The sequence below is a fragment of the Citrus clementina genome, unplaced genomic scaffold (genome assembly GCF_000493195.1).
Source record: "Citrus clementina cultivar Clemenules unplaced genomic scaffold, Citrus_clementina_v1.0 scaffold_5, whole genome shotgun sequence".
Classification (NCBI taxonomy): Eukaryota; Viridiplantae; Streptophyta; class Magnoliopsida; order Sapindales; family Rutaceae; genus Citrus; species Citrus x clementina.
In genome coordinates this window covers 32,768,527-32,783,134 of record NW_006262201.1, presented here as the reverse complement: position 1 = coordinate 32,783,134, position 14,608 = coordinate 32,768,527, and the positions used below count along the sequence as shown (strand labels likewise).

Below are 14,608 nucleotides of genomic sequence, written 5' to 3'. Positions count from 1 at the left end.
TAGCATCATTTATTTATGCTGTTTGTTCTGATCAAGAAAACTGAAAGCAAAGAAGTACAACAACACAAGATTGAGTAGCAAAATTTCATAATTGTATGGTTAAGCAACAAATCCTGACACGTCATAACTTGAAAAGTTCAAGACGTGGACAACAAAATCAGGCTGTCAAATTTCTTGAAAATGCATTACACAATAATTTGAGGATCGGTTTCGTATTTGTTTCCACTAAATCTTTGATTTCACAAATCTAAAAGCTAGATCCCACTAGTTCTGCAACTGGTTTCTGGGGATTTAATAGATGAACTAAACTAAGCCTTGGATTTCTTCCCTTTGGCTTCAGGAGCTGGCTTGGCCTTGAAAGGCAGGAAAGTCTTTCCACCCATGAAAGGTTGTAGAACTTCTGGTACTTCGACACCATCTTCCTTCTGGTAGTTCTCAAGGATACAGCAAATGGTCCTCTCGGTTGCTGTGAGGGTTGAGTTCAACAAGTGAACATATTGTTTTGTCTGCTCATTGCTCTGCAACAGTGCAAAATACAGGAGACAAATCATGAATTTGATAACATAACAAATCTATTTCATACCAGCAGAGTTAAGTTTCCATCTTCTATAACATACAACATTCTAATTCACATCATTTGAAGAATGCTGTTTCATTAAAATTATATGTGTTATAGATAGTTTATTTTTGTTTCATACATTGTGTTATAGATAGTTTATTTTGTTTCATACATTAACCCTTTATTTCACAACTGATGGGCCATCGAAACTCATTGGCAATCACTTTGCTTGTATTGCATAGGAAGAAATAAAGAGAACCTACCTTTTTCTGCCCATATCGAATCTCTAATCTTCTTGACTGGTAATCCGTACAGTTTGAACATGACACCAGCTCTCTGTAGGTTTGCGATGCAGGAAACCAGGCTTCCAAATCTAACTTCTTCGCAGCTGCATCATTTAAAGCACCAGAGACAATAGCCACGACTTGATAGGGAATTTTTAGCTGCATTTGAGAAAATTCAATGAGAACCAAAACCTTAAACATGGTTCTCAATTACTTTATAATTGCTAAAAGGGAGAAAGTGAAAGAACATGCATACCATCTGATAAAATTCTTCAGAGTTTTTTATCATTTCTTCATGCATGTCCCATGAGTCATTGCCATTCGGGCTGGTGATGCAAAATTGCTCCACTTTCTCAAACTGATGGACGCGGAATATTCCAAGAGTATCTCGACCATGTGAGCCAGCTTCCTTACGGAAGCATGACGAATACCCAGCATATCTGGTTTATAAAAAAAATAAAAAAAAAATGCAATGTCTATGAAAAACACCAACAGGAACTCTTTTTATAGCAGCCATGACAGATCAACAAGATAATTACCTAATGGGTAGCTCAGACGGATGGATCCAATCATCTATATGATATGCACAAAGTGGCTGTTCAGCTGTAGCAATAAGATACTTGTCATCTCCCTCACCAGTGACCTATTAGAACAGCCAATTAGCCATACCCACATTAAAGGTAAAGGCATCCTTGCTAAGCATTAATATGTAACTTTCTACAAATTAGTAACGCTTAAGGAAACCAGCTTTATAGGAAGGACTTAATTACTCACTTAAAAGCTAAATCTAAAAGACAAAGTAGTAAGAAATTATCTACAAAAATATAATACAATGCTTTAACATAGAAATTCAAAAATGTTACCTTGTACAGTTCTTCATCAAATTGAGCTAATTGAGCACACTTGGCCATAACTTCTTTTCTCATGAAGAATGGAGTATGTAACAATGTATAACTCTTTTTCTCCAAAAAATCAAGACCAAAATTAATCAAAGCTTGATTAAGCCGTACACCATCTCCTTTCAGATAGAAACCTCTTCCTCCTGCTATATCAGCACCTAATTGAAAGCAAATTAAGGTCAGTAGGGAAGTGAAGATCAGCAGCCACAAAAAAAAAAAAAGACTAAAGTTTATGCATGAGCAATTGCCTACAAAAACTAGTCAGCTGTAATTAAAACACTGCAGTACCTTTCTTCAGATCCGCAATGCCAAGAAGCTCAACAAGCTCAACATGATTCTTCAGTTTTGGCTCCGTCCTTTTCTCACCCCATGTTCTAACTATAGCATTATTTGCCTACATAAATCACCCACATTATAACTCATCCTTGTCATCAGGAAACATCACAGAAATAAACTTACAGTGCCAAATTACATACTTCATCATTGCTGACTGGTACTGAATCATGCACAAGGTTTCCAACTACTTCCAGCTTTGCTTTTACTGCAGCCCAAGCCTCACGGACCTCAACTTCTTTATCTGCCGATTGTTGCTTGATCTCATTTGTCTTTGTAACCATCTCAGAGAAATCCTTACCCGACTACTCCCACCCCAGTACACACAAATCAGTTCACAACCAACAATGACCAAACAAGACAAGTTCATTCACACATAAATAGACAAAAGGATAATTATCATTCCAGTCCTTGTTTAATTAAAAGTTAAATAAACCATTAGTTTTCCAGATCAATTAATCAAATCCTACTGATTTAAAAGCCTCAGTAATGTCCCCTGACTGTCTAACAGTCAGCATATCAAAAGCAAAAATACAATGGATTTAATAAGACAAAAAATAAAAATAAAAATAAAATATTTAAAGAACTCACAAGTTTGAGCTGAGAGATTTGCTTATTGATTTTGTTCAACTCTTTGCGGTAATTTTCAACATCAAATTGAACTGCACACACAAAAAGCAGCAGATCAATAAAACTAACAAAACTTTCAAAAGAAACAATTTTAATTAAACAAACAGGAATGAAGTTGCCGCTAATTACGCTGGCGCCACTTCTTGTCGAGGCTGATGATTTCGTCGACGAGATCGACGCTGGCGAAACGGCGCCGTTGCGACTCGCGTATTTTCTCCGGGATTCCTCCCTTCTCTTCTCTGAACAGATTAATGTCCAACATTCTTTTATATTTTCTTTCTTTCTCTCACGAATCGAATGCGAATGAAAGAAAGAAAGAAAGAATCTAAAGATATATTATTGGAATTGCTCGCACAGTCGCAATTATGCCATAACCCTACTTAGCTTTTTGAAATCCGCGGTGAAGTAAAATTAAGAGTTATATGCTTGTTTGGTCACGGGGTTTGAACTTTCCTGGATGGGGGACTTGCATATGAAAGGGTTTGTTTGGTCATTTGGTGGTAAAATAAAAAATATTTTGGATTTAGAAAAATTTGCCTGCGTCATTTAAACCATTTTCCTTTTAACTTTGAGAAAAGCAATGCCCATTTACCGGTATTGGAGTTGTTTTAAAAAACTATTGACCTAAGAATCAGCTAAAACAAAAAAAATTATATGTTTCTTTCAATTTTCTTGGAGAGGAAGAAAAGACGGCTTGACTGCCTTCATGCACAAGTCATGACTAATTGAAACTTGAAAATATAGAGGAATCAAATTACATGTTTAGGAATGGATCCTTTGACTAGCATAAAAATTATGGATGACAAAAATTTCCACGGGAACATGTATTTTTGGAGATTTTTCCTATTCATGAATGGTATAAGGATAATTTTATATCTAATTTATTATTCAGGGAAGGGACATGAAAAATTTTTTACCCAATTTCTTATTCGAGGAAGAGACGCGGATGAGGTGAAATCCCGATCCCCTCCCCATTTGCCCCATTTTAATTTTTAATTTTTAAAATTATTGGTAAATAAATAATAAATTTTGAATTATATTATAAAATTATAAACATTGATAAAAATAATAAATATCAAAATATTTATATTATTAAATTTTTAGGTCTAATTAACTAATTAAAGTCTTAAATTTTTATTTAGAACATTAAAAAGGCCAGGTAGATTCTATTAGCCTAAAAATTTTATTTTATTAAAAATATTAATTAAGTATCTATATTTATTTCATTTATTTATTGTCGATATAAAAGTAAATTATTTTTTTTATTGTAGAATTATAAAGATTGACAAAGATAATTATTTTGATAATTTATATTTTGCATGTGACTTTTGTAATGGATTAATGTAAGATATATTTCAAACTTTACTTTTATTTAAATTTTTTATTTTAATATAATTAACTCAAAATCGAAAAAAAAAAAATTATCCAGGAATCCCCTATTATTATTCAGGGAGAAAATAAGAATTCTCTTAAGCAATTCTGACAGGGACATAGAGAGGACGGGGACATACACAAAATATCAGGGATGGGTACGGAGAGATTGGTCCCCTCCCCTCCCCTCCCCTCCCCTCCCCATTGCCATCCCTAATAAAAATACCAAAATTTCATTTGTTCACTTATCATGAGTCTCTCAACTCAGCAATACAGTATCGAAAAGGAAGATACATTATATTTCTTTGTATATGGGTGCGTGTTTATTGAAAGCACCCATTCACAACTAAATAACACAATAATACAGCTTTTCTTTTTCTACATTTGCTACATTTTCCACAAAAAGAATGGCAATCAATCCACTGATTGAGTGAAAAATAAATATGGAATTTGATACTTATCCTCATCAAACCAAGTACTCTTGTGTGCTCAACAGATTCTTGGAATCCAGACGTTTTTTACTTTTTCCAGCACAGTCCCTGGAGCAAAGGCCCTGTGGGTAATGCCCAAGAAGCAACACCTTCCCAGCTCCAGCAGTTTCAGCCATGGAGATTCTAACAAAACGTTCAAACTTCTCATATCCTCATGACCCAACATGAACGTGCGGTAAATTTGGAGGGTTGATGCTTATCAAATTCCCCCACAAGTTTGCAAGTGTAAGAAAATAGTGCTCTCCATTCCAGACCACCATTTTCATACCTGATACATGCAGACCAACAGAAACATGAGACAAGGAACTTGTAGGATATGGCAGCAGATTCTAAAACACATTTGATAATACATATGTGTGTGTGTGTGTTTGGGGGGGGTGTGTGGGGTGCTTGGTAATATGTTATACCTTGCACCGTTCCTGCAGGTAGGAGTGTCAGCCGACAAGTAGGCTCTTGCCCAGAGAAAACTTGGTTATGAAGTGCCAATACATCAATATCGTGAATATACTTCACAGATTCTAGTAACTCCTTGGGAGTTGCATTATATTCAAAACCTATTGGATCAGATATACTCAGGAATGCTTCTTCGAGCCCTGAACTTGACCATAAGTTAGAACACTCCCTTAGAAGAGAGAATATTCCTGTGGGGTCTGCATAACTTAACAGCCATGGCTTGTAAAATTTGGCTGAGGATCCAAGGACTTCAACTGATCTGTAAATTTCTCCAAGGGCAAGGACATACAGCTTGCCTGTTTTTGACAAAGTACAGCCTTTAGGATACAAACAGTAAAAAGATACTAAGATTTATATAGAACGCTTAATGCAGTACCTCGAGGGTCAGATATTGTTTGACTGTGGACGTTCTTTTCTAATGACTGCTTCCAAATTGAGGCACCATGTCTCAGCTCCTGAGCACAAGCGGACAACACTTTAAACCATGTGGAAACATAATTACACTGTTCCTCCTTTGATCCCAATGTTAGAATCTTTGATGTTGATGCCGCATGTTTTAGGAGTTCAACTGCTGACCTCCAATCCTTCTCTGCCTATTTAAGACAAGAAGTAGAAATGACACTTTTTATCACCAGAAATTTTAGAATTTATTTTGAAATATAGCTTCTATCTAACAAGAAAAACCAAGGCACTTACTAATGACAATCTCTTTGATAAGTGATATTCTGACTCAAGTGCATGAAACTTTGGTTCCTGCAGAACTTCAACGAATTCATTGAGGGAAATATTACTAGTCAGATGATTCTCTGATTGAGGTTCTTTGGCAATAATACAATCTTTGTGGAATTCATTGGACAAATCCTACAACGTGAAGAACAACACGATTAGTAAGCTGTAGTTTTCTATTCAATAGCAATAAAAGGCATTGTTGCTTAGGTAGATTAACATGAGAAGTAGACAACAAGACCAAATACAAACAGGACAACAATAACCCATAACAATGCAAAAGAAGCTAGATGCTCCAATAAAATAAGAACTAAAAAGATTTCTGATTAATAGCACCTAGAAAAATGTATTATGCACAGAAACTAGCAACAGCCACATTCCCGCATGGGAAGTTCCACCCTGATCTACTCAGGATATTGAGAAAGCAGAGAATTGAAAGACGAAATACATTTCATATTTTTTTGAAAAGATTTTGATAAAATGTATGTAACATATGAAGGCTATCACAAAAAGCTATTTATTGACCCAAGAACCAGACCAAATAAAGCCACCAACCTGAATTTCCTTATCAAGAGCTTTAGCATTGACATCTTCGCCACAAAGAGAAGCTTCACCTCGAGCTTTCTAGCACAACGCATATTTAAAAGTTCAACCCCTTAAACAACTTGACAAATTGAGGGGGAAAAATAAATATCTTAACAAATCTACCAACCTTTAGATTGTCAAGATGGCATCGTGCAACAACATACAACTCATCCTTCAGTCTGGAATAAAAATCTGCATATTCTTTTTGCTCCATATCAGTAGAATATTTTATATGTGAATCTCCATCAGCAGGAGTTGAGGTCTGACTTTCACCTATAGATCTAGAAAAGGAACCTTTAAATTCCCATGAATCATCATCAAAATCACCATCATCATCTACTAGCACAGCTTTTTGTGTGGAACCCAAATGATCCTCATTTGGACTTTGGATGGGGTTAACAAAAGTATTCTGCTCAGCTTGACTGTACAAACTTGATATGAGATCGTTGATAGAAATATTTGAACGAGGACTCTTCTTAGCACTATCACTAGCAGTAGGAGCAGGATTGGCAGTTAAAGCATCTTGAGAAATCAAGGAATTGTCAGTTTCATGTTCCCCATCACCAAAAAGGGACAATGGCAGGGCTCCCTTGTGGTTTTCCAGCTTCACCTCATTTCCCTGCGTTAGCAATGAAACATAACATGACTAGAAGAAAAATCTTGCCAGAAAAGAATGAATGAAGGTAACCTCCATTCATGAAAGAATTCAAAACCGAGCCAAAAGATAAGAGCCTAACCAATATGTAAGTATAAACCAAATTTAAGATAAGTTATGTATCTCCGTAATACTATAATTCCCTATACATTAGCTCTTCAACGCAAAAAATTTTGGATTCACAAAATGCAGAAAAACTAATAGTTAAATACAAAAAGTGGGATTTTTAATTCAATTTACCATCTTATCCTTAGATCCAGTTTCTGAAAACGCATCCTTGAATTCCCAGAGATTTGCTCCATTATCAACATTCCCATTAACCAGCATAGAAGTCAAACCATTTTTATTATCATCCTTCTGCTTGCTGTCTGAGAATGAATTGAAATTAATACCATTTGGAGTCGCGGAACTTTTGCTGAAATCTCCAAAATTCAATTCATCAGACTTCTCAGAGATCCCATCTGATGCAGCAAATAGATCAGTGGGAAGAACTACATCATTGCCAAACCCAAATGTGTTTTTGACTCCCTCAGGACTATGCGGCCCCTTGCTATCAACCTTAAAATTAAAGGAGGTCAGTCTTTCATAAACCAGATGAAATTATCTTCCACACTGGCACACACATGTTTAATGGTGTTTATCAAACTGAGAGTATAAATTCAATGGAAAATTATGTAAGCAAAAATTTAACAATGAAAATGAAGTCCTCTTCAAGTGCAGAGAAGAGTGAAGTAATGTCAAAGTTTTACCCAACAACTGAGATAAAATTCTTCAAGTCTATTTAATTCACAATGCCTTTGTTCTTAGACATTTTATTTCACCAGCATGGTAACTGGTGAGCAAAAGATAAAATGCAAAATAATGCCACATTAATGTAAACTAATTTTATTTTTTTGATGGGAGCAAGTATAGGCAGGGTAACTTAAAAATTCTACTTGCATGACTGAGAAACAAGAGGACTACACATATTTCCCTTGAGCACTCAACCAAAAAGTCCAACATCAAAGCACTAATGATTTGAAACTTAAATTTCTTATATTTCACAATTTCATAACAAATTTGACTTGCAGTAACAAAGATTTTTTAAAATCACTGTTAGATCAAAAGAATTATTGCGTTACCTTACTATTGCTTCCTGATTCAGCAACCTTGAACTCCCACCCATCATCCTCCTCAAAATCATCAGTTTCATCAACTAAAAAGCTCAACTTATTTGCATCTAGATTTCCATTTGAGTTTGAACTCAAGCCATTTAAATCGGAATTGAACAAATTCCAACTTGAATTAAACCCATTAAGATCTGATATTGCTCCATTTTCAGCTTTCAATATTGGTGGTCCATTTTCACTCTGCTTGAACAGGTTTGCAACCATATTATCATTAAACAGCGTCATGAAAGAAAGAAGGAAAGAAATATATTAAAAAATAGCTACACTCAACTGCTCATAATACAAATATTTAATTTTTTTTTTATGATTCAGAAGACAAATCCAAATTAAAGAATATCATGAAGATCATTAATTTCTCTCAATTTTCTCAGCAACCAACTAAATTAATTTAACATGCTACAATCAACTGCTGCTAAAAGGAAAAAAAAAAAAAAACCTCAATTTTATCAGGAATCTATCTAATTACCTTAATAGTCAAATCTCCAGCTGGTAGTTTCGGTTCTGCCTCCTTGAAGTCCCATTCATCATCCTCATCTAATCCCCAATTCAATCCTTTTGCATCCAAATTCGATACAGTCCTCTTAAAATCTAACCCATTTGAATCCAAATTCAATACACCGCCATTCAAATCTAATCCATTTGGATTCAAATTCGACACGCTTCTCTTCAAATCAAATCCATTTGATTCCGAATTCAATCCATGTGGACTCGAATTACCAAAATTTAAATCAAATTCTTTTGAATCCAGCTTTGGACTATTAGACCCCTTGCTCTGATCGCTCTGGTTATATAAATTCGAAATCAAATCACTGACATTCAAATGCGATCCTATTTTCTTATCATTTGTTTTTAACTCAGTTGCACCATTAAACAATAAGCCCGCAGCACTGGCTCCCTCCTCCTTGTCATCTTCATTTTCCACCACTCCAAATAACGATAACGGCAACGCGCCCTTCGGTTTCACGAATTGACTCCGAATCCGACTAGGCGCCGAGTCAGGCTCCGTGGCGGGAACCGAATTGTTATTTTGTGATGTCTGATTCTGTTGATCGGCGAAGAAACCGAACGGATCTGCTGGCTTATCACTGGCGAACGATATGGTGGGAAGCGATTCGCTGCGGGAGAGCGCAGCGGATTTGACGAAATCGCCCCAATCATCGTCGTTTTTGCCGTTGCTGTTGGTGAAGGAGAGATCTGAGCCGTTGGCTTTGGGAATTGAATTTACGACGGATGGCGCGAACGTAAAGTCGCCGAAACTTTCCTCGTCGTCCTCTTCTGTTGTTGCCATCATAGCTCAGCGCTGTTCGAGCTCGAAGAGCTGGCAATGACGAGCGAAATAATTTTCGCCTTTTGATAGTTGGTGCGCAGGTTAAGTTTGTGTACACCCTATTCATTTTAGCATGTAGAGCTCTGTGTTCAAAGCAATAATACGACGTAGTATCGGTTTAAGGTAAAGAATTGAAAGGAATCTCTCATGATTCAACGGCTCAACCTCTTGTAAAAATTATTTACATTATTTAAAATCTTTTAAAGATTGTTAGTATTTCCATTTTATTTTTTTTGTGATAAAGCAATAACAGAAATAAAAATCAATGTTAAATGATAAATTAATCGTTTCTCATATAAATTTTTTTCTCTATGACACTCTATAAATTAAAAATAATTCATTTATTTATTATTCACTATAATAATAAAAACAATTTGTAAACAAAATGACCTTAGGTGTTAACAAAATCCCTTCTCTGATATTCTTCTTTTTTTTTTCCTTTAATAGATCCGTTCTTTGAATTTGACTCTTGAATCTTTATGCAGATTCTTATGTTTCATTTCTCTGTTAAACTTGATGGTGAAACTAACCGTTCCTTTAACTAACTTTAGTGATCTCTTAGTTTTAACCATTTATATGAACTTATTTTGATAAACAAGCTCCCCTATGAAAAAACTTACATGGGATAGGCCATATTCGAAATTGTCATGAACCCCTATTATAACAAGCTACCCTTGATTTTAATTATATAAAGACTTGTATAAGACGTGATGTATTCAAATTATTTCTCTGTATTATAGTTAATTAATTTCGAAATTATATGTACCTACCAAAATACATTTGGGAAGCTTTTAGCATCTTCAATTTTGAATGAACATACAGATTAGGATTGGGGATACCCAATGTAAGTGATATATAATAAAAATAATCTCATTCTACCACACACATGATGAAATAAAATGAAGTAAAAGTGGATTTTCACTAGTACAAAGTGAATGAAGACACCCCCCATTTGGTCCATTAATTATTATACACCCCCCATTTGGTCCATTAATTATTATACACTACTAATTATCCACTAAAAGGTAGCCCAAATCTCCCAACACATGCTCACAAGAAATCCAAAACACTTGGTAAAGAACAGCACCATGCAAGATGAAGTGGTCAAAGCACTCCAATTTACACCAAATAAACAAGAGATCCTAACAACAAGCACACCACATAACGTTTCCACCCAATCTCGGAAACCACAGATTGATGAGCTCCGCTCGCAAAGATCCCAGCAGCCGTGTTCGTAGTCAGCACCACGACCATCCAATCATCCTCCGACCCGACGCCGGCTCCGGCGAACTTCGAGTTGTTCAAGTACTGTGCGTACGAAGAGTGCGTGTAGTTGGTCAGCACGAGGGTGGGTACCAAATCGTGCACGCAGACGGGTAAGACGACGCCGTCTCTGGTGGTGTTGATGTCAATGTCGCATTTCTTGACGAGCCTGTTGAAGTTGGAAAGCGGCGGGGACTTGACGCCGATGTTGATGCTGGTGCACGGCTGGTTCTCTAGGTCCTCGGCGACTTCGTCGGCGAGGCACGCTGCCTTTTTGTGCTTTGTGAGGACTGGAATGCCCAGCGATGTTCTGAAGCTGTTTATGCCCTGAAGAAGATTGTCCTCATCATCTGTGAGCATGAGAATATTTCGAAGAACTCAATCCAAAAAGTAAACAAGGTAAATAAGTTGGAAAGTTAACCAATATTGTGTTTAATGAATCTTGGGGTTGGCGTGCTTTCAATTAGTTAATACAATATAATGATACCCCAAAAATATCTTACATACACGAAGCTTAAATAAAATTTAAAAAATAATAAATTAAGTTACTGCTAAATATTTTTCTCGGATTTTAATTCCTTATCTCTTGTCTCTCAGAAGGAGGCTAAATTATTTCCCTTTTAGTCTTTGCTCTATTCTCCCCTACTTTGAGGACCAATTAACGAGTCATTTAGCTCAAACCAGAGACAAAAAAAGAAACTAAACCTCTAACAAAAACATGAAATTGTGTGTTGGAGGCTATTGAAATTAATTATCGAAAGCTTTTCCAATAACATTTAATTTTTTTTCCTTTTTGGAATTTAATTTTATGAAATGCTATAAGCTAGACAGAAAAATTCCACTCCATTTGCAAGCATTTCTGTTTTCCTACTTTCTAGCAACTTTTAGAAGTACAAAACACTAAAAAATATAAACTTGACTCCATGTTACTTTAATTACAAACTTCTAATAATCTTAATTGAAGGCTATTACTTTGAATGAACCCTAACAAAAATGTAAAAACAATTATGAACAAACAATAGATCCCAATTTCAACTATATACACATATTACAGTAAATATTATTAATTCTCACGCAGGCATAAAAAATTCAGCCCCATTAACTCTTTGTGAATCAGAGGGAGATGGAGGGAAGAACATACCATTTTTACAGTTCACCAAATGGGGAAGCAAAAAAGCTGCATGAAAGAAAACGGAGAGGAAAACGAAGCAAAGTTTGAGAGCTGCCATTGTTAGATACAAAGAGTTTGTTTGTTAGAAAGATCAAGAATATATGCACTAGAATGAATATGCTTTAAATGAGTTTTTGCAGGTGATTATTTAAACTAAAAACAGAGAAAGAGCATATTTTGATTTGAAATATCCTTTGAAAATCTTACAGGTGCCGCTTTGTGGATTCCTTGCAAATGGTGAAGCAGATTACATATCGACAGGTATAAGTCGATAAAACTTGCACGTGGCCGACATGCGAAGCATATCCATTTAACTCTGAGTCTCTCCTAATTATCTCTTTTATTTAACTCTTAACTCTAACAAATATTAAGCAAATTTGAAGTATAAAGTGAAAAATGTTATTTTCGAGTTTAATGAGGATGTGGAGTTAATATAAATAAATAAATATTATGTAAATTTAGATGATCTTTTTAAGACTTTGAATTATTTTATGTGATATTTGTGAGAAAAAAAATTAAAGAGACAAAGTAAAGTGCTGATAGATCGATTTACCTTTTTCTTAATTGAAGAATTAATATTAAAAATTATTTAAATTTATCAAATTTTTTAGATAGAATACTGATAAATATCTCAAATTTTTTTATTTTAAAGTTTACTCTAAATGATTGATAATTCTTAATATCCATAAAATAAACTACATTATTTTATGAATCAATTGATAAATATCATGTTATTAAAAAAAATTTAAAATAAAAAATTTGAAATATATAACACTGATTGTTAATAAAATAATAAAAAATAAATTTTATCTATTTATTACTACTAAAAAATATATAATAGAAAATCTTTCAAAGGTAGAATTAGGAGAGGTTAGTATTCCGTTAAGCACTACTCTTATGAGAAATCGTACATTATTTTTTTATTACGTAATAACATTAACTTCTGAAAATTTTTAAAGATAGACTGTACACTTTCGAGCAATATCAGAGGCAGAACTTGCTGGAAACCAATGATTTTGAACTCTCCCATATCTCACATGCGCCCCTATCTCATAAAATCCGGCCACCTCCACAGATGTGTCAGCAGCATGCCACCGGCACGACACATCTGCCCCTAGTTCTCATGCCACGTACTTCCACGGGTCGACGTCAAAATTCATATAAATTGCTCACCGATTTGATACAATCTTTATGCTTTACATGCTAAACATCAAAAGCCTACACTGTATATATAGATGTTTTCTCGCTTGTGTTCTTCCACAAAAGTATTAGCGAGTAGAGCTAGCTCTTGGTATATAGACGAAACCCACCAGAGATATCACCGGAGATTTAGAATTCCGGCGACATTAGCCGAGAGTCGGAGACCGACCAGAGTGATTATGAGAAATATGGCTTCTGGTAACCAGCAGTTTCCTCCGCAGAAGCAGGAGGCTCAGCCTGGAAAAGAGCATGTCATGGAACCCACCCCTCAGTTCACTAGCCACGATTACAAGCCCTCAAACAAGCTTCGAGTATGGTTTACTGTGCACATTTCTGTTTAATTCCTGACGTCTGGATTTTATACGATGGAGTAGAATAATTTCACGTACTCATAATTTTATAATTTCTAATTTATACTTTGATCAGTTTTTATGTGTACGATCATTCTTCTCAGCACAATACTAATAGTACGTGCTACAATCATGTGATTCTGTCCAATTAATGCACAATTTTTATCTTAATTTGCAGGGAAAGGTGGCACTAGTGACCGGTGGTGACTCCGGGATCGGGCGAGCGGTGGCCCACTGCTACGCTCTAGAGGGAGCAACCGTGGCCTTCACCTACGTGAAGTCTCAAGAGGAGAAAGATGCACAGGAGACTCTTGAGATCTTGAGGGAGGCCAAGACCTCGGATGCCAAGGACCCCATGGCGATATCAGCTGATTTAGGGTTCGATGAGAACTGCAAAAGGGTTGTTGATGAAGTGGTGAATGCGTATGGCAAGATCGATATTTTGGTGAACAATGCGGCTGTGCAATACAAGGCGGGCTCGGTTGAGGAGATTGATGAAGAAAGGCTCGAGAGGGTTTTTAGAACCAACATTTTCTCGCACTTCTTCATGACAAGGTAAGAAAAAAAATAAATAAATTGAGAGGTTGCAAATTATGTCGTCTTAACTTGTAAATTTGTCACGAATGTTTATAGTGATTTACAGGCATTCATTGAGGCATATGAATGAAGGGAGCGCCATAATCAACACAACATCAGTGGTTGCATACAAGGGAAACCCTAAGCTGCTTGACTACGCGGCAACAAAAGGAGCCATTGTGGCATTCACCAGAGGCCAGAGGGCTTGCATTGCAACTTGTTGAAAGAGGAATACGCGTTAACGGCGTGGCCCCAGGACCCATTTGGACTCCGTTGATTCCGTCATCATTCAGCGAAGAAGAGTCTGCTCAGTTCGGATCAGAAGTGCCCATGAAGAGAGCTGGCCAGCCCATTGAAGTAGCTCCTTGCTATGTGTTTCTTGCCTGTAACCATTGCTCCTCTTATATAACTGGCCAAGTGCTTCATCCTAACGGTAAGTTTTTGTTTTTTAATTAATTATCTGTGCATGTGCATTAATTTTTGCTCTTAAATTTGATTTTGATGATCAATTTCTTGCTTCGATATATATTTTTGGTTTTGCAGGTGGCGTTATTGTGAATTCTTAA

At 35.8% G+C, this 14,608-nt stretch overlaps 4 protein-coding genes across 4 annotated transcripts; 1 reads left to right on the top strand and 3 right to left on the bottom strand.

Annotated features, from left to right (window-relative positions):
- Positions 1–70: 70 nt before the first annotated feature.
- LOC18042189 (serine--tRNA ligase) lies at positions 71–3,118 on the bottom strand. Its single transcript, XM_006433242.2, has 9 exons — positions 2,835–3,118; positions 2,667–2,737; positions 2,219–2,380; positions 2,031–2,136; positions 1,707–1,900; positions 1,383–1,486; positions 1,100–1,283; positions 823–1,002; positions 71–518 (listed from the first exon to the last, which is right to left on the bottom strand). Exons 1-9 carry the CDS (start codon positions 2,965–2,967, stop codon positions 309–311), a joined length of 1,344 nt encoding a protein of 447 aa, XP_006433305.1. The 5' UTR covers positions 2,968–3,118; the 3' UTR covers positions 71–308.
- Positions 3,119–4,351: 1,233 nt separating this feature from the next.
- Positions 4,352–9,522, bottom strand: LOC18042188. The gene is made up of 9 exons (XM_006433241.2): positions 8,622–9,522; positions 8,108–8,335; positions 7,227–7,544; positions 6,459–6,950; positions 6,302–6,370; positions 5,717–5,881; positions 5,397–5,613; positions 4,975–5,316; positions 4,352–4,835 (listed from the first exon to the last, which is right to left on the bottom strand). The coding sequence occupies exons 1-9, from the start codon at positions 9,444–9,446 to the stop codon at positions 4,720–4,722; spliced, it is 2,772 nt and encodes a 923-aa protein (XP_006433304.1). The 5' UTR covers positions 9,447–9,522; the 3' UTR covers positions 4,352–4,719.
- A 1,079-nt stretch (positions 9,523–10,601) lies between these two features.
- LOC18040491 (uncharacterized GPI-anchored protein At3g06035) lies at positions 10,602–11,974 on the bottom strand. The gene is made up of 2 exons (XM_006433239.1): positions 11,887–11,974; positions 10,602–11,095 (listed from the first exon to the last, which is right to left on the bottom strand). The coding sequence occupies exons 1-2, from the start codon at positions 11,972–11,974 to the stop codon at positions 10,602–10,604; spliced, it is 582 nt and encodes a 193-aa protein (XP_006433302.1).
- Positions 11,975–13,304: 1,330 nt separating this feature from the next.
- LOC18040490 (NADPH-dependent aldehyde reductase 1, chloroplastic) lies at positions 13,305–14,608 on the top strand. The gene is given in 5 exon segments (XM_024184770.1): positions 13,305–13,427; positions 13,645–14,021; positions 14,110–14,239; positions 14,241–14,475; positions 14,586–14,608. Coding segments are annotated over 5 exon segments (888 nt in total).

What these genes read in the sequence shown, in the direction of transcription:
- LOC18042189 (XM_006433242.2), bottom strand. Translation starts at nt 2,967, where the DNA reads ATGTTGGACATTAATCTGTTCAGAGAAGAGAAGGGAGGAATCCCGGAG. An exon ending in CGACAAGAAGTGGCGCCAGC is followed by an intron (nt 2,738 to 2,834) that starts GTAATTAGCGGC and finishes TTGTGTGTGCAG; the next exon opens with TTCAATTTGATGTTGAAAAT. An exon ending in AAATCTCTCAGCTCAAACTT is followed by an intron (nt 2,381 to 2,666) that starts GTGAGTTCTTTA and finishes GGGTGGGAGTAG; the next exon opens with TCGGGTAAGGATTTCTCTGA.
- LOC18040491 (XM_006433239.1), bottom strand. Translation starts at nt 11,974, where the DNA reads ATGGCAGCTCTCAAACTTTGCTTCGTTTTCCTCTCCGTTTTCTTTCAT. An exon ending in TTTGGTGAACTGTAAAAATG is followed by an intron (nt 11,096 to 11,886) that starts GTATGTTCTTCC and finishes TCATGCTCACAG; the next exon opens with ATGATGAGGACAATCTTCTT.
- LOC18042188 (XM_006433241.2), bottom strand. Translation starts at nt 9,446, where the DNA reads ATGATGGCAACAACAGAAGAGGACGACGAGGAAAGTTTCGGCGACTTT. An exon ending in CTCTTGATAAGGAAATTCAG is followed by an intron (nt 5,882 to 6,301) that starts GTTGGTGGCTTT and finishes TTCACGTTGTAG; the next exon opens with GATTTGTCCAATGAATTCCA. An exon ending in ACCTGCAGGAACGGTGCAAG is followed by an intron (nt 4,836 to 4,974) that starts GTATAACATATT and finishes TGCATGTATCAG; the next exon opens with GTATGAAAATGGTGGTCTGG.